This window comes from Mustela putorius, unplaced genomic scaffold (genome assembly GCF_011764305.1).
Source record: "Mustela putorius furo isolate JIRA1106 unplaced genomic scaffold, ASM1176430v1.1 tig00000129_pilon_pilon_pilon, whole genome shotgun sequence".
Lineage (NCBI taxonomy): Eukaryota > Metazoa > Chordata > Mammalia > Carnivora > Mustelidae > Mustela > Mustela putorius.
The window spans coordinates 17,140,561-17,161,386 of record NW_025421290.1 but is presented as its reverse complement, the minus strand read 5'-3'; the positions used below and the strand labels follow the sequence as shown (position 1 = coordinate 17,161,386).

The following is a 20,826-nucleotide window of genomic DNA, read 5'->3' as shown; positions in this document are numbered from 1 at the left end:
ACAATGTATGCAGAGAGGCAGGCAGAGAGAGAGAAGAAAGCAGGCTCCCTTTTGAGCAAAAAGCCCGATGTGGGGCTCAATCCCAGGACCCTGAGATCATGACCGAAGGCAGAGGCTTAACCCACTGAGCCACCCAGGTGCCCCAGAATTTTTTTTTTTTAGGTATCTTTTGTTTCATAGTTTCTGGGTTTTGTATCATACATAGAATAGCCTTCTACTGTTGTTTCTTATAGTACTTCTGTGGTTTTTTTTTTTATGCTTAAATCTTTTTTTTTAAAGATTTTATTTATTTGACAGAGAAAGAGAGAGAGATCACAAGTAGGCAGAGAGGCAGGCAGAAAGAGAGGAGGAAGAGGCTCCCTGCTGAGCAGAGAGCCCGATGTGGGACTCGATCTCAGAACCCTGGGATCATGACCTGAGCCGAAAGCAGAGGCCTTAACCCACTGAGCCACCCAGGTGCCCCATATGCTTAAATCTTTTAACCATCTCTTTCTTTGAGGAAGGAATCTCACTTGATATTCCCCAATAGCATCAATAGCCCATTTTCGCCTACTGACTTGAACTGTCACTTTTATCATGTATTAAATATAGGTATATACTTGGGTCTATATCCATATTTTTTACTTAGAATTGGAACATCTGATATTTGTGTGCAAGTTCCATACTATTACATTGATTGTAGCTTTATAATATTTTTTACTTATTCTTGCTGTTTTCACTTGTTTATACAGTTTTTTGTATGTACTTTGGATTTTGTTTTTCTAGGTTTTTTTTCTTTAATTTTATTTATTTATTTGACAGAGATCACAAGTAGGCAGAGAGACAGGTAGAAAGAGAGGAGGAAGAGGCTCCCCTGCTGAGCAGAGAGCCTGATGCAGCCTCAGTCCCAGGATCCTGAAACCATGACTGAGCTGAAGGCAGAGGCTTTAACCCACTGAGCCATTCAGGCGCCCCTGTTTTTCTAGCTCTAAAAGAAAAATCCTGTTGCTATTTTTTTTTTTATTGGAAAGATAAAATACTACTTTCATGTTTAAAAAATTTGATCTAACCTTAGTTTTGTATATATTGTGAGATATGGATCTGATGTGATTTTTTTCACACTGATAATTAATTGACCTAATACTATTTTTGAATAATTCATCCTTTCTCCACTTACCTGTAATGCCACTTAGGTTATATATCAAGTTCCCATATATGTATGGGTGTGATTCTGGGGTTCTTTGTTGTGTTTCACTGTTTTTTTTGTCTATCTCTTTATCACTGTCATGCTTTAGAGTAAGTCTTACCTTATGAAATTGCTTCAGAGTAATTATTAATTGCTTTAGTCTTATTTAATTTATGCTTTAGAGTAAGTCTCATTGCTTTAGGGTAAGTCTTATTTATGAAAGTTCTCTACCATATTCTTCAAGATTGTCTTGGCTGTTTTTGAGTATTTGCTTTCAACGTACTTTTTAGATTGAGTTCTTTAATTTCTATAAAAAACTCTGGACTTTTATTGAAATCGCAGTGAATTTATAAATGAATGTATGAGAGAATTGATAGCCTTACAATATTGAATGTATCTGTGAATATGGTGAATCTTATATATTTAGGTTTTCTTATTTCAATGGAGTTTTATAACCTTCATATAAAGGTTCATATGAATCAAGTATAAATTCTGTTAGATTTATTTGTAGTTACTTTATATTTTTTGTTATTGTTATATGTTATATGTGTATATATATATAACATGCGTTTTATATATGTTTATATATGTATATATATACATATATATGTATATATGTATATATATACAACGCATTTTTATATATGTATATATATAAAACGCATGTTATATGTTACAATGATATTAAAAATCAAATATTCTAACTTTGGGGCTGGAAGATAGAAACATGCTTGATTTTTATGCATTGATCATATAAACAGCAACTTTTTTCAGGTCTCCTTTAATTTAATAATTTATATGTATAATCTCATTTGTTCTTCATAGAAGAAAATCGTATCAACTGAGAATTATGATGTTTATTTCTTCTGTTGCAAGTGTACCTTTTTTCTTGACTAAAAAGCTTTAATAAAGGTAACGCTATTAAATTCCACAAATATAATCCTTTCATTTTTAGTAAGTACTAGCCAGTATCACAAGCCCTACAGATAACAGGGCAAAACCCCCAAAATATGGTCTGTTTGCTTGGAGGAGATTAGATTGTTATTTTAGGAAGACTATTGTGTCTAAAGTATAGAAAATGGACTAGAGAGCAGTAAGACTGGAGGCAGGGAAACTAGACCAACTAAGATGTTACTCCACCAATTCAAGGGAGAAAAGATGGGAGGCCTAGATCAGGAGACTACGAACAGCTGCCTGATTTTATATGACTTGTGAACTGTGAATGATTTTTTTACATTTTAAATAGTTGAAAAAAGCCACAAGAAGAATATGTTGTGACAGGTACAAATTATAGGAAATTAATAATTTTAGTGGGGATTCCTAAAACCTTATTGAAACACAGCCATGTCTATTCATTTATATCTAGATTGTGTGTGATGCTTTTGTGTTACAGCAATAGAGCTGAATAACTGTGACACTGACTACGTAATCCACAAAGTCCAAAACAGTTACTATCTGCCTCTTTATTTAAAAACTCAACTGGCCCCTGACCTAGGTAGTGTCAGTGGGAGTAGAAAGAAATGGATACCTTTAAGAGATATTTAGAGGTAGAATTGACAAGACGTGGTGATTAATTCCAGTTGGCAGTGGGAAGAAAAAACAGGAGTAAAGGATTATTCCCAGATTTCCTATTTGGGAAGCTGAGAAATAGTAGTTTAATTTGTAGAAATAGAAAATCTGGAAAGCAGGAGGAGAATTCCATTTTAGTTTTAATTGAATTTGAGGTGTCTTTAAGACAGAACTATCTGGGAGGCAGGTCTACACATGAAAGAGACCTAGACATATTTACCACAAAGATAGAAATGTATTGATCCAAAGGGACATGGGCACCTCAATGCTTATAACAGCAATGTCCACAATAGCCAAACTGTGGAAAGAGCTGAGATGCCCATTGACAGATGAATGAATAAAGAAGTTATATATACAATGGAGTATATATATATATATATATATATATATATATACACACACACACACAATTTGAAAGCAAATACTCAACTATAATGGAGTATTATGGTATACAATGTATAGTATACAGTACAGTATAATGGAGTACAATGGAGTATTACTCAGCCATCAGAAGGGATGAATATTTACTATTTAGATCTATGTGGGTGGAACTGGAGGGTATTATGCTGGGTGAAGTAAGTCAATCAGAGAAGGATAATTATATGATTTCTCTCATATGTGGAAAATAAGAAACAGCGCAGAGGATCATGGGGAAGAGAGGGAAAATGGAATGGAAACTCATCAATGAAGAAAACCCATGAGAGACCTTTTTTTTAAAAAAAGATTTTATTTATTTGAGAGAGAGAAAGAAAGCACGAGAGGGAGAAGCAGACTCCTCGCTGAGCAGGGATCCTGACTTGAGCTGAAGTCAGTGACTTAACCAACTGAGCCACCCAGGCGCCCACCATGAAAAGATTCTTAACTCTAGGAAACAAACTGAGGGATGCTGAAGGGGAGGTGCATGGGGTGATGACGTAGCTGGGGGATGGGCATTAAGGAGGGCATGTGATGTAATGAGCACTGGGTGTTACATGCAACTGATTAATAATAGAACACACCTGAAACTAATGATGTACTATATGTTGGGTTTTTTTTTCCTAAAAGATTTTATTTATTTGATAGACACAGCTAGAGAGGGAACACAAGCAGGGGGAGTGGGAGAGGGAGAAACAGGCTTCCCACTGAATGGGGAGCCCAATGTGGGGCTCAGTCCCAGGATCCTGGGATCATGACCTCATCAGCTAAAGGCAGACACTTAACATGGCCACCCAGTCACCCCTAACTGACTTTAAATTAAAAAGCAAAGCAAAGCAAAGAGACCTAGACAGGTTTGTATCATCAGCATCTATGTGCAGAATGAATAAGAGTGGGTGGTACTGCCCTTGGAGAGTACATACAGTGAGAAGAACAGAGGGTCTAAGGAAAAAACCTTAAAATACATTAATATTTAAGGAATGGATAGGGTAAAAAGAAACTGAAACAGAATCTGATAAGTAGCAGTTTGAGAGGTAAGAAGAGATCTTAGGGATTATCTAACTAAGGCTGTGTGTGTGGCAGGGGGTTCTTTCTACCAGCTTAAATAAAAAAAAGAAAATTTATTTGAGGACTAGAAGGAATATCTTCTTATGGAAGTCAAAATCAAGAAAGTGCTGTCAGGCTTCCTGAGGGAATGGAGCCAGGCCCCTGGAATGCTATCAGGCAGTGCCATCCATCTGTTTCTTAGGGTTACATGGCCTCTCATTTGTTTCCTTCTCTCTCTGCTTTGGCATGCATGTCAGCCTTACCCTGCTTCTACATTATTTCAATTTCAAGCATACAACAGAGAGTCATGACTGACTTAAATTCAATTATAATTAGAAAAAACAATCTAATCAGCTCATTCCAGCCAATGGATTTGCTCCTTCAGGACCAAGTGTCCATACCTGATCCAATGTTGTAGTAAAAAAAGTTGGATCAACACAGTATTAGCATGTCTCCAGGGCCACACTGCAGGGGGGCTTAAGCAGGGATATATGCAGAAGGAGTATAAATTGGACAGTATCATAAAAAGAATATACTATAAAGGGAAGCTACAAGTAGAAGAGTGTTTCTACAAAAGGCTAATAATTAATATTTTTTGTTTGTTTTGAAGGTTATATTTAGTTGAGAGAACATGAACGGGGGTTAGGGGCAGAGGAAGAGGGACAAGCAGACTCCCTACTGAGGGGGTAGCAGGACTCGGGGCTTGATCTCAAGACCCTGAGATCATGACTTGAGCCAAAGTCAGCTGCTTACCTGGCTGAATCACCCAGGCACCCCTAATTAATATGGTTAAATGTTGCTAAAAGGACAGACAAGCTAAGTACTGAGCTTTATAGAAGACTTGTAAAATAAAAATAGAAAAAAACCTAATGTTAACTTTTTTGGTATTTTCTGACAGTTTGAAAATAATTTCAACATATTTTCATTTAATATAATGTGTGATACTTAATTTTATAGGACACTTATCTAGGCCACGATACCCAGATTTTGGGGGCAAACACTATTATAGATGTTTCTGTGAAGATATTTTTTAGGGATGCCTGGGTGGGCTTAGTCGGTTAATTAAGCATCTGCCTTCAGCTCAGTCATGATCCCAGGGTCCTGGGATTGAGTCCCACATCAGGCTCCTTGCTCACTGGGTACCTTGCTTCTCCCTCTACCTGCCACTCCCCCTGCTTATGTGTACACTCTGACAAATTTAAAAATCTTTGAAAAAACGATATTTTTAAGGTGGTTATTAACATTTCAGTCAGTAGATTTTGAGGAGATTATCTTGCAGAATATTGGTGGGGCTTTATCTAATTAATTGAAAGCCTTAAGAGAAAAAAAGACTGTTTCCCCCCAGGAAGAGGGGATTCTGTTCACCTACTATCTTTGGACTTGAGTGACATCAACTTTTTCCTGGATCTCCAGTCCACTGGCATACCCTGCAGATTTTGTATTTGTAGGCTCCATGATCCTTAAAATAAATCCAGTAATAAAGCCAATTCCTTGCAGTGACTTCCCTCTCCATTTATATATGTGTGTGTGTGTGTGTGTGTGTGTGTGTGTGTGTGTGTGTATCTTACCGGATTTATTTCTCTAGAGAACTCTAATCTTTTTTCTCTATCAGTAAAAATTCCCAGAAAACTTTTTTTTTTTTGTTAAGATTGATTGATTGATTTGAGAGAGAGAGAGAGTGTTTCCAAGTTGGGGGGGGGGCAAAGGGAGAGTGGGGAGATGGAGATTCCCTGCAGAGTGGGGAGCCCCATGCGGAGCTTGATCCCACGACCCCAAAAGTATGACCTAAACCAAAGTCAAGAGTTGGACACCTAACCAACTGAACTACCCAGGCACCCCTCTAGAAAATATTCTTAATGAAAGAAACACTTTCATATTCTTGCAAAATAGTTTTTATATTATAGGACTGTACTTACTATAGATACTGTTATCTCCATTTATAGATGAGGAAACTGATACAAAGAGATTATGAAATTAGCCCATTGTCCCACACCTGAAGAAGTAGTCACCTTTGGCAAGTCAGCCTAGCTTACAATGATGAGGGAACAGAAGGCTGGCTGAGGACAAAGCAAAAGCTGACACCCTGCAACCTTCCTCTACCCCCACTTCTGGGTGGGACATATGTGACATTCTTTAGGAATCTCCCACCTATCTTTTTTTTTTTTTTTAAAAATCTCCCACCTATCTTTAACAATGTTAATACCTTGCTAGAGGGAAAAATGACCTTGACAATGCCTCCCATATCTTGTAGGTCCTCTTTAGCATATGAAAGTTCTAGTGAAACCTCCCTTTTCCTTACCTACCCAACCCCATCCTACATAACCTACCACCCCTCACAACCCCACAGATGCAGCTCTTTCTGCCCACGGGTACTGTCCCCGTGCTTAAAAAAAAACCATTTTGCATCAAAGATGTCTCAAGAATTCTTTCTTGGTCATCGGCTCTGGACCTCCATCCCACTGAACCTCACCTATATTCTAAAACTTCATCAACAACCCCCTATGAGTCCCTCAACTTTAGGGCAAATACTTTGTCCATGCAGTCTTGTCCATCAGAAATTGAGAACAGGGGACACCTGCGTAGCTCTGCCGGTTAAGCTGTCTGGGCTGCCTTCAGCTCAGGTCATGATCCGGAGGTCCTGGAATGGAGTTCTGCATCCGGCTCCCTGCTTGGCAAGGAGTCTGCTTCTCTCTCTCTCCCTGTCGCTCCCACTGCTTGTCAAAGAGAGGGATCTCTCTTTGACAAATAAAATCTTAAAAAAAAAAAAGAAAAGAAAAAGAAAAGAAAAGAAATTGAGAACAGGTACTGAGTTTGGGCAGGTTTCTCCACTGAAGAATTTAAAAAACCTTCATCTACCATCTGGACTAAAGAGCGGAAAAGCTGCCACACAGAAAAAGATGAAGTGGATATGGAAGAAGAGAGGATCCTGTGACTGTCTAGTTGATAGCTCCAGTTTCTTTAAGCCTTAGCTTCCTTTTGCCTTAGGGCTCAGTGAGATATTCTGTATCCTTATAATACTTTATTTTCTCTACATAATTCAATTCCTATTATCTACATTTTTATTTTAAACTACTACATTATAATCAATAAATACTGATTTGTTCATCATTGTATGGTATATATAATTGCATGATAAACATTTTTATATATGAATCCTTGGTCCACATTTCTAAGCCTTTTTAGGAGAGAGATCACTGTGTCAATGTATATGAACACTTAGAGCTTTTTTATGTATGGACAAAATGCTTTTCAGAAGTTTGCATCAATTTTTATTTGAGTAGCAGGGTATGAAAACAAGGCAGATATATCATTAACGTGGTATCCTTGTCATCTGTTGTTTACATATACACTATCCATTTCTTGAGTTCAAAATATAGTTTTTTTTCTGGTGCCTTTGTCCCATATTTAAATTACTATGAAAATTCCAAATTCTATTGAAGACAGTTTTTGTCATTGCTTTAATTGCAGGTCATTTTATGGACTTTTACTAACCTCAATGAATGCGAATGACAAATGACACAATATAAAAACTAATTCTGATTATGTGTGGTAAAGAGTTAAGGAAAGCATATCAGTAGGAATAAAACCGTTTAGTAGAATAACAGAAGGGAGAGTTTAGATAAGTGTTCCCATAATAGCCTGTGCAATGAAAAGATTAGATCGTGGTGTCAAATTAAAAGCATCTAGGAGGTCATATGATCTGTTCTCCGTTTGCTAAATGTTTTCTAATTTGAAAATAATGTGAAGGACTTATAAATTTTTCTTTAAGCTTTTTTGATAAGACCTAAAGATTTAAGTAAAACTTTCTTATTAGAGGACATAACATAAATTCAGCAAGTAAAGCTCAACATTCTCTTAAGAAAAAAATAAATAAAAACTAGAAACTCCTACCAAACTTAAAATTATTACCTATTTGTATAGTGATAAAAGTGTAAAGTAACAAGCATGGTAAATTGGAAAAGGTATCAGGATAGGCCACTGGAAGAATAAGTGTCCCTGGGTCGTTTCTTCATCTGTAAAGAAAGGAGAGTGGAATTAATATCTTTAAGATCCCTTCTACCTCTAATTAAGTTTGTACCTAGCTCTATTTTAAGAAAAACCTAAATAAAAAAGATCTGAGAGATAATCTGCTTGATACAGTGATACAAGGAATTAAACAACATGCTATTAATCAATGACAGCTTAGTATAGTGGTTAAGAGCTTAGATTTGGGAATTAGACTTTCAGTGTTTGAATCTCAGCTCCATTACTTAACGCCTGTTTAATTCTGGACCTCTCTTTGACTCAGTTTCATCTGAATTAGAATACCCCACAGGGTTGTTCTATGATTAAATGAGCTAATATTTCTAAAGGTCTTTTTTTTTTTTTTTAATTTCTAAAGGTCTTAAAACAGTGCCTGGTACACAGTAAGTTGTGTTAAGTAAAATTACTTAATCTGTTAACCCTTCAATAAAGAACAAATCCACATTTACTTCTTGTAACATCTTCCTAGAAATGAACTGTGGCTTTAAAAAATCCAGCCAGTTTATTTGTCAAGTAAAGGACTGGGATGGTTAGGAGTTAGTAGAGTGTGACAGTCAAGGGGAGGACAGAACAGTTGCAAATATGTGTGCATCAGAAGTGAGAAAAAGGTTGGTTAGATTGTTATTGCAGAGGAAAAGAGGAAGAGGACTTATATAAAAATAGAAACTAGGGCTCTTACAGAATTGCTAAATTTGCCAGTGTGGAGAAGACAATTTGAGTTTTCTGTTGCAGTGCTCTTCCCATTTTTAAAATTACTGTACTTAGTTGCTCCTCTTCCACTTACCCTCCCAAGTGCTGAAGTGGCTCTGTAAGAGCTATTCATACCCCAGGCTAAATTTGCTCCCAACCCTGGATATTTGAATAGGGATTTTTTTTAAGAAACAGATCCCCATGGGATCCGTATTAGACACTGGAAAAATTCTCTGGGGCTTTGTAGCAGATAGGGCTAGATTATCCAACAGATGATTATATAAAAATTTCTTTGATACATTAGAATTGGAATGAATGAATGAATGAATGGGTAACTGCCTGAAGGATTGAATTTACTAAGTTTCTCTTGTTTCTACTCTGGTTTCCACAGAGAGAATCAGGAATTTCTTGTTCATCCTAACTGTCTGGAAAGCTGTGGTCTGCCTGCCTGCAGCTGTAAAATGATACAAGCTAAAACATGTAGTCCTTTTCTTTCCTTTTCACAAATCCCTTCCCTGTAACAGAAATTGGGAAAGAGATCCTATTTTGTTAACCTAAGTCTACATAGGATAGGATGGTAATAAACAGTACTTTTCTTTTTCTTTTTTTTTTAAGATTTTATTTATTTATTTGACAGAGACACAAGAGAGGGAATACAGCGGGGTGGGGGTGTAGTGGGAGAGAGAGAAGCAGTCTTCCAGCTGAGCGCCATGCAGGACTTGATCCTAGGACCCTGGGATCGTGACCTTGAGGGGAAGATCGACTGAGCCACCCAGGTGCCCTAAATAATACTTTCCTTATTGTGGTTTTTAATAAAAAATATACTTAAAATTATAATATTTACTTGATGAGTTCTGTTGCTAAATTGATACTTTGTAACTTCAGAATTCAAAAGAAACAGTAAGGTGACACCAGATATGAATAGGTGAAAAGGACAGATTGAGTTGAAAATGCTTTAGCTCACATATTTGTCTTAATGTATACATTAAATGACTGCATATGGGTCAGTTTTTGTTATTATTTTACCTTTATGAACCCATATGTTATTATATACTATACTAGCCTGCCAGTGTGGAAAGTACTATGAAGGAAAACATGCTGTTGTGATTAAGTTTTTTGCTTTGTTTTGCTTTTAGTATACAAAATACAGTTCATAATGTGCTATTGTAGGAAATTGTTTTTATTTCTATACAATTTGGTTACTTTGTTTTAGAAAGTGTATATTAGTTTTAAGAGCTTAAGTTACAGAATCCTTACCTAACAGTGATTATTCTAAAACAAGCATTGGAAATTCCCTAAGCTTACTCAAAAGGATTTTCAGATTCCAATTTATTATGATGGATTCCGGAGATGCTCTTAGAACTAAAGGTTAAGGCAGCCCAGGTTTGAGGCCAGGAACTGATGGACCTGTGACCTAAGGTTATCATGAATGTGATAAGGTAAGACTGATACTCTCCTGTGGCTGAAGGCTTATGTTTACTTTATTTATCAAGTATTTATTGACTGACTACTATATGTAGACACTTGTAGTCACTGATAATACGGTATTGAACAAAACAGATTCAAGTTCCTGCCCCCCATGGAACTTAAATTCTTTTTTTTTTTAATATTTTATTTATTTATTTGACAGAGAGAGATCACAAGCAGGCAGAGAGGCAGGCAGAGACAGAGAGAGGGAAGCATGCTCCCTGCTAAGCAGAGAGCCCGATGTGGGGCTCAATCCCAGAACCCTGAGACCATGACCTGATCCAAATTCTGCCTTTAACCCACTGAGCCACCCAGGTGCCCCCGAACTTAAATTCTTGAGGAAAGAGACAATAATTAAAATAAATACTATGACTTTTTAGATATGTACATATATATACATACACACATACATACATATAGAGAATATACATAATATCTATTATATCCTAATGTATAAATATATCCTATGTCAAATTCAAGGTCTGTTACTTCTTCCATTAATGTTTTTTTTTTTTTTTTAAGATTTTATTTATTTATTTGTTAGAGAGAGAGAGAGAGTGAGAGAACACAAGCAGGCAGAGAGGCAGGCAGAGGCAGAGAGAGAAGCAGGCTCCCCACTGAGCAAGGAGCCCGATGTGGGACTCGATCCCAGGACCCTGGGATCATGACCTGAGCCGAAGGCAGTGGCTTAACCAACTGAGCCACCCAGGCGTCCCTCCATTAATGTTTTGTAGCTTTCAGTGTACCAGTCTTTTACTTACTTGGTTAAATTTATTCCTAGGTTATTTTATCCTTTTGGGTGCTATCGTAAATTGAATTTTCTTAAATTCCTTTTTAGATTGTTAAGTGCTGGTGTATAGAAACAGAACTGATTTGTGTGTTTTGATCTTGTACCCTGCAACTTTGCTGAATTCATTTATTAACTCTAGTCATTTTTTGTGGATTCTTATGGGATTTTCTTTTTCTTTTCTTTTTTTTTCTTTCTTCTTACAATCATGTTATCTGTGAGTAGAGGTAGTTTTACTTTGTCCTTTCCAATTTGGATGTCTTTTCTTTTTCTTGCCTAATTGTTCTGGCTAGAACTTACACACAGTGTTAGATAGCAGCTGTGAGAGGTAGACATCTTGTCTTTCTCATCTTGGGGAGAAAACTTCAGTCTGTCATCATTAAGTATGTTATCTGTAGGTAGTTCATAAATGCCCTTTATCATGCTGAAGAAATTCCCTTCTTTCCTAATTTTTTAGTGCTTTTATTATGAAGGATGATCATGGGTATTTTTTTCTTAATTCTGTTAATGTGATATATTACATTAATTTTTCTTTGTTGAACCACTCTTGCGTTTCTGGGATAAATCCCGTATCATACATCATGGTGTATAATACTTTTAACAAATTCTTGGATTTGGCTTGCTAATATTTTGTAGGAGGTTTTTGCACCTGTACTTAAACAGGGGATATTGATCTGTAGTTTTTTTGTGATGTCTCTCTGGTTTTGGTATCAGGGTAATAGTGGCTTCACAGAGTTAGGAAGTGTTCACTTCTGGGTTTTTTTGTTATTGTTGTTTTGTTTTTTTGTAGGAGCTTGAGAAAGGTGGATATTAAATCTTTTAAAAATGTTTGGTAAAGGGTGCCTGGGTGGCTCAGTGGGTTAAGCCTCTGCCCTCAGCTCAGGTCATGATCTCAGGGTCCCGGGATTGAGCCCCACATTGGGCTCTCTGCTCAGCAGGGAACCTGCTTCCCTCATTCTCTCTGCCTACTTGTGATCCTTCTCTGTCAAATAAATAAGTAAAATATTTTTTAAAAACTTAAAAAAAAAATTTTGGTAAAATTCACCAGTGAAACCAACTGGACTTCAGAGACCCAGACTGATGGAAGTTTGCCTGTCCTGTATACATGTCAGCATGTGGCTTCCAGGTTACATCTATAAGGAAGAGAGCTCATAGAATGATTAAAAGTGGCATAAGTCACTTTTACCCAGCTCATTGGCTAAACTAGTCACATAGTCCCAATCTAAGTGCAAGTGAACCTAAAAATGTGGAGGAGCATAAGGAGTATTTGATGAACATTACTGTTTCGACACCTGTTCTCTTATTTTTCCATAGCACTTAACACACTTGAACACATAGTATTGAACACATCTTATATAATCTATATATCTTTAAATATCGTATAACTTGCATATTTTACGTTCACTTATTTAGTGCCTTCCGCCAGCTACAGGGTAAGTTTATTCTCCTAGAAAACCATACTGCTTACAGTTTCTTGCTGGCGAGCCTTTGTTCGTGGGGTTCCTGCTGTTTATAATGCCTTTTATCTTTTTTGCCCTGTACTCCTTTTTTTTAAAGATTAAATCCTACTCATCTCCCAGGATAACTTGGATATTATTTAATCTGGGTGACTTTGTTAACGTCTTTAAGTTAGGTGCCCATCCCTTAGAATCCCTCGGAATTTTTAGGGTATTCTCATAGCACTTACCTCACTATATAGTTACATGTCTGTCTGCCCCCTTAACCAAGTTTCTCATGCATGTGGAAGAACACTGGAGAAACAGGTAGAGCCTGGAAAAGAAATGATGAGGATCTGAGTAAGGACATTTTAAGAAGAGTGGAAAAGAGTTGATAGAATCAAGAAGTATTTAGAAGGTAGAATCAGCAAGATGTGATTATTGGTTGAATATGAGGGATAAGGAAGGAATCAAGGATAATTCATGTTTCTCAGATTATTATATGGGTTATGAGGTTTCTAAATGAAATAGGTAATATGAGAGGAGGAACAAGTTTGGGTGATAGGATGATGACATTGGTTTGAAGTGTAGTGGGTTTTTAATTAACTCCAGAGAGAGAGAGATGTGTGGTAGAAGGTGCAGGTGCAGGCAATGGCCATATGGTTCTTAACGCAAGGAAATGCTAGGTAGGTCTTTGGCATGTGAAGTAGTTAAAAAATAAAAGCTGAGACTACCAAGAACTGCTAAGGGCAGAATCCTTATTTACTTATGCAGTGTTTAAGGAACAAGAAGAAGATAGGCCCTTGTGTGGGAAACACAGAAAAAAAATACATGGTGAAAGAGGAAAACAGAATGTGGTACTAGAGAAATCAGGGTATTTAGACTTTCAAGAAAGTGGTGGCCATGTCAAATACAGTAGGTAAGTCAAATCAAAACAACTATGTAGTAAAATCTTTACCACGCTTCTTGAAGCCCTACTAACTCGCTTCTTTCAACTTCACTTCTTATTGAACCACGTTGATTCTGATTAAATTGAACCACCTTGGCTTCAGTTTCATGGAGAGATTTGAAGTTATAAAGCATCAGTTGTGTCCCCTTCCTTATTCCTTTACAAACTTGCCACTGTGTCTATCCATCATTTCCTCTTTCCCTCGAATACAAGAAGATTCAAAGTCAAGTCTTAACACTAGTGCCTGATACCAAGAGTTATCTACACTTTGTTTTTTTTCTATTTTTATGACTTTCTGATTCCAGTCCTCCCCTCCCCCCACAATTTTTCTCAAAAAGGTTACCATTTGAAATTTTACTGGAGGGGCAGAAGTGGAAAACCAGTTACAGGGTGTTGAATACTGAATACAAGATAGGGAAGTACCAAGAGAAACTACAAATAGCAGTCAGTGATGGAACTGAGAGGGAGATAATGCTCAGTCTTCCTCCCCAGGGAAGCAAGGATGCTTACATGGATCAGATTCAAGCACTATCCCAGAGGTATTTCATTTTGGAGCTACATGAAAAATGTCTCCTACTTGTTTTTCTTCTGCAGCATGCCAGTGATCAAGTCTTTACTATAGAAACAAAAACGAGCCAGTTCTCACAATGAGGAGTGTAGAAACCCCAGATTTCATTCACTTGTTCAGTCATGCAAAAGTATTTTCTCCCCCCTGATAAGAGAGCACGTGCTCCACAATGAGCCAAGGGCTGAGGGGCGGGGGAGGAGGAGGGGCAGAGGGAGAGGCAAAGAGAATCTTAAGCAGGCTCAGTGTCACAACCCTGAGATCATGGCTTGAGCCAAAATTAAAAGTCAGACATTTAACCAACTGAGTCACCCAGGCACCCCTGCAAAAGTTTTTCTTAAATGTCTGCTATGTGCCATGCTTGGGGTTAGGTGCAAGGAATACAATGGAAAGTAAAAACACAGTTCTTGTTTTTGTGGAGTTTTGTGGTATTGTGATTTATTTCCTTGTTTAAATTTAACCTATTTAACTGATTTTACTTTTTTTCCCCTTCAGTATCCTCTTATATATGGACTGATTCTTATCCCCTGCTGGTGTTCTCTAGTTTGCCTAAGTAGAATTTACATGGGAATGCACTCCATTCTGGTAAGGAAAACTTTGTGTTCATTGTGCTTTATGTTTTTTTCTGAAATTGACAGGCAGTTTTATAGTTTTTATAATCATTTTCAAGCTTATAGGAAACTTGAGAAAATATTATTATAAATCTTATTTTGCTAAAAGATATGTAATGTATAAATATATAAACATGATGTTTTATGAACATTTAACTTAGTAATCATGTATTTTATCGAAACAGTTCCCAGCAATCACAAATAACCAGATATTGTGCTCAGGATAAGGTTTCTCCCTCTTTCCAGTCTCAGTTTGATTTTCCTTCTCATTCTCTTCTATGCCTCTTCTACCACTGAGTGAAAGCCAGCAATACAGAAATCCGGGAGAGCTCTATTTATTATTATTAGTAAAAAATCACTTATATTTACATATTAAACTCTAGTTTTCTTTTTTTCCCCAAGAGTATTTTAGCGCTTGCACTAGTTATTTCATTTTGAGAATGCTGTTCAGTTTAAAGAGCAGTGGCACAGGGACCCTGTACTCTTTAGCCTCTCCTCACCGTCCCATCGGCATTTCTTTAATTCTAGCTTGTATCATCTCTTCACGAGATTACAGTAATAGCTTCATTAGTAGCCCTACTTCCAGTCTGACACCTCTCCACAGTGTTTAGTCTGCTGTTGTACTTTACTTCCAAAACACAAAAGTGAGGCCATACTGAATGACTCAAGTTTACTCAAAGGTAAACTGTATTCCTTATCTCCATACCTTTAGGAATGCTTTAACTTCTGCTTGGAATACCTTTTTTTGTCTAGCTAACTATCTTATCCATTCCTCAAAGACAAAAACATTCTTATCTCTTAAAAAAGCCTTGTAACATTCCCCATCTTTCCTGTCTCTAGACTGGTTAAGTGACCTTTCTCCAGAGCATCCTGAGCATAAATCTAGCATCGCAGTTAATGCTAAACTACAGTTGCTTTTTTTTTTTTTAAGTCAGTAGACAGTAAGCATCAGAAGAAAAGTAACTATGTTTTTTCTTTGTCCCTTGCACCAAGTCTGGTGTCTCCTAGTACACTGAATGTATAATGTATTTTGTAGGTAAAGGATCAGAAAAAAAAGTAAATATGAACTAACTCATGGAATAAAAAAAATTATAACTGGTTACAAATTCTTCTTATCCTTTTAGAATTTTCTACTGATAAATATCTACTTAACTATTTCATAGCTGTAGAAATACTGGGTTTCTATTTTTTACTTAGATTGCTTACCTTCAGTAGCTGCTGCTTCACTAGTAAATTTCCAGAAGTTGGAAATTAGTAAGCACATTATTTGTGTTCAATAATTTTATAATCATTGGTATTAATTACAAATTGTGAATTTACACATAATTCTGTCTGATTGATATCTACTAATTTTATAATGAGAGAAGTATCATATTTTCAGGTCAGATCTAATATTTGTCAAGAGAAAACGTTATCCAGCTCTTTGCCTTGTTAGTTATTCCCTTCTAATCCCAAAAGTTAGTAATATTACTCCTAAAAAACTACCAAATGGTTCTGCATCTTTGAATGATAAAAAATGGATCCCTGATATTTCTGAGGAAAAGATATTAGATAATAGTACCCATAGGTTCATTATCATAATAAAAAGAGTAGTAAGCATCTGATTATATTGAATACATAATCTAAAAGACGTGTTCTTAAAAAAACAGATGTTTAGTGGATGGGTCAAATATTCAAGCTGAGTTTAGTTCAGTTTTTACATACTAGGTGCCCCTATTTTTGAATCAGCTGATGTAAAAACAATATTGATGTTGTATTTTTCAGATCATGCGTCTGATAACCCTAGTCCTTTATTCAAAAACCTTTTTGTCCTGTGGAATGTTTCATCAGTTTTATTCTGACTAGCTACTGAATTTTATTATGTGTAGTATTATAAATTTTTGTTTTCCTTTTAAAAGTAAAATCACGGGTAAGTTGCAAACATGTAAATAATGCCCTGTGTTATGACCACAGTTTTTCCTAATCAATAAGTACATTGCTTCTAATCATTTGCTAGTTGATGTATGAAATTAAACCGATAATGAACCCCACTTTTTTTACATAATGGATCTAATGGTTTCCCACAATTTTTGCTTTTTCCTATATTTTAATGTTTCAGCTAATTACCTGTGTTTTGAACAATTTTCTTAGTAATAATTTGTATCTTTACAATTTATTGTGAAATTAGTATGGAACTATAGGCAGTATGTGGCCTATGAATTTCCAATAGGTGCTTAGAAACCATATTATCTAAGCCGATGTCTTCATTAACATAAGGGAGTCCTAATCATGTTCTAAATAAATTTATAATGAACACTTCATTCAGTATTTGCCATAAGCTTTGTTGTTGTTACAACACAAAGACTAACAGCTTAGTTTGTTTTCAACATCTACCTACTTTCATAAATTGATTTTCTTAATTCCATGAAAAATATAGTTACTACGTCTGTTTTTTATTATTAAAACCTAGCTTTCAAAATTTAAATTCATAAAAAGGCAGGCCATTTTAAGTTACTAGAATGAGTACTTGTCAAACTACTATTTTGTTTCTACATTAGTAAGATTATGAATGTGTTGTCAATTCACTAACCCAAAATTGTACTGAAAGGTTATATGTCTATATGTGGAAATTTTTTTAGAAAGATACTACCAGATTATAAAATAGTGTGTACCCCTCAAACCCACTTTTGTGACAAGAAATAAACATCAAACCAACCAAACAAAAACCCCCCAAAACCCAGAAACAAAGATCTAGAACACTCAACTTTGAGAGTCTTAATAGTGGCTATTCCTAGGTAATAAGTACTTGTTATTGTTAATCTGTATTTCCTAGTTTTTCTATAATTACATATTAAATTTGAATTTTTTAAAAAATATTTTATTTTACAGAAAGAGATACAGTGAGAGAGGCAAAACAAGCAGGGAGGGGGAGAGGGAGAAGCAGGCTCCTTGCCAAGCAGGGAGCCCAATTGAGGGCCTCCATCCCAGACCCTGGGATCATGACCTGAGCCAAAGGCAACTGCTTAAGACTGAGCCATCCAGGCGTTTCCATTAAATTTGAATTTTTATTAAAGAAAAACATTCCAAAATCTATCCTTAATAGTGCCTTTATAATAAAATAAAATGCAATAATTTTTTTGTTTGTTGTTGTTTGTTGTTTGAAACTGCTGGCATCATTGGCATTTTGAAATTAGAAGTAGGACACCTAAAATATGTTATAATTGAAAAAACCCACTAGGACATGACAGGAGTCCTGAATTCTAATCTCAGCAAATCAACAGCCTCTCTAGGTCTATTTCCTGATCAGGAGAAATGAAAAGGATAAAAGTTGATTTAATATATAATTAATCTTTATTGAATTTAGTATATTTTTTGTTTACCATAAATTTGATAACCTTGAATATTCCATTCAAATGTGATCTATTAACTTGAGGGCATTATTAATGGTAACTATTTTTATAAATTATTATTATAGATCTCTATTATTATAGATAACTTACCTATAACTAGTGGTATCTAAAATTATTTGCTACTCTAAGTTCTTTTTGTTACCTTTAACATTTTCTCTTTATTGAGCACTTTGTCTATAATGCTTAAAACCACCTACTATACATTTTAATGTTATACATGAAATTGATACCACACTGATAGCATCATGTTTATGTCCTGAATTCAGTTGTTCCTTACTTCTGTTTCTGTTGCCTGGAAGTTCAGTTTGTCCTTAACTATGCAGGGTAATATCATAAATAATTAATAATTCAATCTGAAAAGGAGGTAGATTTGTATAGAGAATCTTGTAACAATCTAAGTTTAATATTCCTGGAGCTCTGCAAAAACAGTAGAGGATAATAAATACTGGATATTTTGTGTTGTACTGAAATATATTTCTAGAATTAAATTTTATGAATTATTTTAAAGAATTCTTAAAGTGATCAAATGTAGGGGTACCTGGCTGGTTCAGTCAGAGGAGTGTGTGACTCTTGATCTTAGAGTTGTGAGCTTAAACCCCACACTGGGTGTGGAGATTACTTAAATAAATGAATAAATAAAAACTTAAATAAGTAATAATAATATAAAAAGTGATCAAATGGAAAAGGGCTCAAAGTCATTTAATTGATTTTTTTTTCATTTTTTTAAGGTACTGTAAAAAACATTTTCTAGGAATGAATAGGGACTTATATGTATGGTATGGAAACTATAATTTAAAAAAAAATAGATGACTTCAGAGCTCTTAACCCTTCTTCCTTTCAATTAACCTTATAGTAAATGTATTATGTATGGTTTTATGTAAAAAACTCATTGTTATTTATTTAAAACTTCTAACTTGGTACACATTCTTTGTGAGATTTACAAGGCTCAGAACACTTCCACATTAGCATATTCTGAAAATTTTGAATCAGTCATGAAAGTTAATAAGAAATAAAGCAACAGCTTTTATCCTGCTGGCCAAAATCCTGTAGTTATTTCGCAAGACCTATGCCTTTATGTAGGGAAGAAAGGGTAAGATAGCAACCAAAGGAACATGATCTCATAAAAGTGTAATTATATGTCAATTAGGGATTCAAAATATGAAGGCTAGAGGTTTGACAGTCATATAATTGGACAGCTGCATATCCAAAAGCATGGTCACAATTTAGGCCACTTTTGGAATCTTTGAGTACCTGCAGTAAAATTCAATTGATAAGAATTCTTAGGTAATTTTTAGTAGTTTCAGTCAATTTTCATGGAAGACCTCATATTCAAAAAAAATGTTTGAAATTTAGTTTTTCACTCCAGTATTTAATTCCTAACGCTGAGAGTATTCATTTTTTAAACAAATGTATTGAGCACCTTCAATCTATGAGATTAAATACATAGCTCTGTGATAGTAGTCCAGTTTTCTTTATTAAAAAACTGGAAATCAAGGTAACCATAAATTTTTATCAAATTTGGACACTCCTTGAAAGGGGACGAAAGAGCAAAATGTTCGAGGTGAGCCATACCAGGGTGTTTGTGAGGATCAAATATGGCACTAAATGTAAAGCATTACAATAATATTTTCAGTACAGAAAATACTATTCCCTGAAAATGTCTTTAGCCTAAGTTAAAAAAAAATAGTTTCATCTAGTTTTTGAAATAAGTTGAAAAGTTTCTTATTTCTCTTACAGAGTTCTTATCAAGCAAGATTATATAATCAGCATGATGAATCTAAAGAAATACTGTCTCAGTTTAACTAACCAAATATTTATTGCCTACTTACCGTGTGCCAGCAGTTGGGTATTTATGTATAAATAAGATAAAGTCTTTGCCTTTGAGAAATCACTAAATAGGTAGTATGTAAAATAAATATGTAATGCAGTGATTCTCAATTGAGGCTGCAAAATGGAATCACTGGGGAGCTTAAAAAAAAAGAAAAAAGAAAAATTGGTGTCCTACTCCTACCAATTCAATTCAATCAAAATTTCTAAGGAATGGGGCACCTGGGTGGCTCAGTGGGTTAAGCCTCTGCATTAGGCTCAGATCATGATCTTGGGATTCTGGGATCGAGCCCCGAGTCGGGCTCTCTGCTCAGCAGGGAGCCTGCTTCCTCCTCTCTCTCTCTGCCTGCCTCTCTGCCTACTTGTGATCTCTGTCAAATAAATAAATAAAATCTTAAAAAAAAAAAAAAGTCATTGGCAATTGGTCCGAGGACATTTAAAAAAAAAAAAAATTCTAAGGATTGGCCCAGGCATCAATATTGGTAAAGTTCCTGAGTGATTTTTAAAGGGCACAGGAGTTGTGAACCTTCTCGGTTTTCTGGCAGAAATAGAAAGCAAAGAAATGTGGTAACTGTAGTAGCAGGTTTGTTGGAGATGCCATGGAGGTAAAGAGGAGGAAGTTCCTTATCATGGGGGTTGGAAGAGAAAATTTATGAAGGAGATAGGTGCCTGAGCAGACTCTCAAATGATATGTACTGGTTTGCCTAAAATATAGAAGGGAAGGTAATTCTGAGGTGACAGAAAATGGAGTCTATAAATTCATTATGGGATCTGGCACTGAAGTGTTATTTTTTAAGGTTTTTTATTTTTAAGTAAATCTCTGTACCCAGTGTGGGGCTCAAATTCAAAACCCTGAGAAAAGAGTCACATGCTCCACCAGAGCATTA

At 35.6% G+C, this 20,826-nt stretch overlaps 1 protein-coding gene and 1 long non-coding RNA gene across 2 annotated transcripts in view; one reads left to right on the top strand and one right to left on the bottom strand.

The window, feature by feature from the left end:
* The window catches only part of SGPP1 (sphingosine-1-phosphate phosphatase 1), a 35,136-nt gene that overhangs the window by 9,221 nt on the left and 5,089 nt on the right, over positions 1 to 20,826 (top strand). The window contains exon 2 of the mRNA XM_004738904.2: positions 14,608 to 14,697. Coding sequence (XP_004738961.1) covers positions 14,608 to 14,697 — 90 coding nt within the window. The remainder of the gene's footprint in view (positions 1 to 14,607; positions 14,698 to 20,826) is intronic.
* Positions 5,973 to 20,826, bottom strand: part of LOC123389193 — a 51,535-nt gene continuing 36,681 nt past the window's right edge. Inside the window, exons 2-3 of the long non-coding RNA XR_006603760.1 lie at positions 12,850 to 12,932; positions 5,973 to 8,208 (exon numbers count right to left, since the gene is read on the bottom strand). This is a non-coding gene — a long non-coding RNA (uncharacterized LOC123389193). The remainder of the gene's footprint in view (positions 8,209 to 12,849; positions 12,933 to 20,826) is intronic.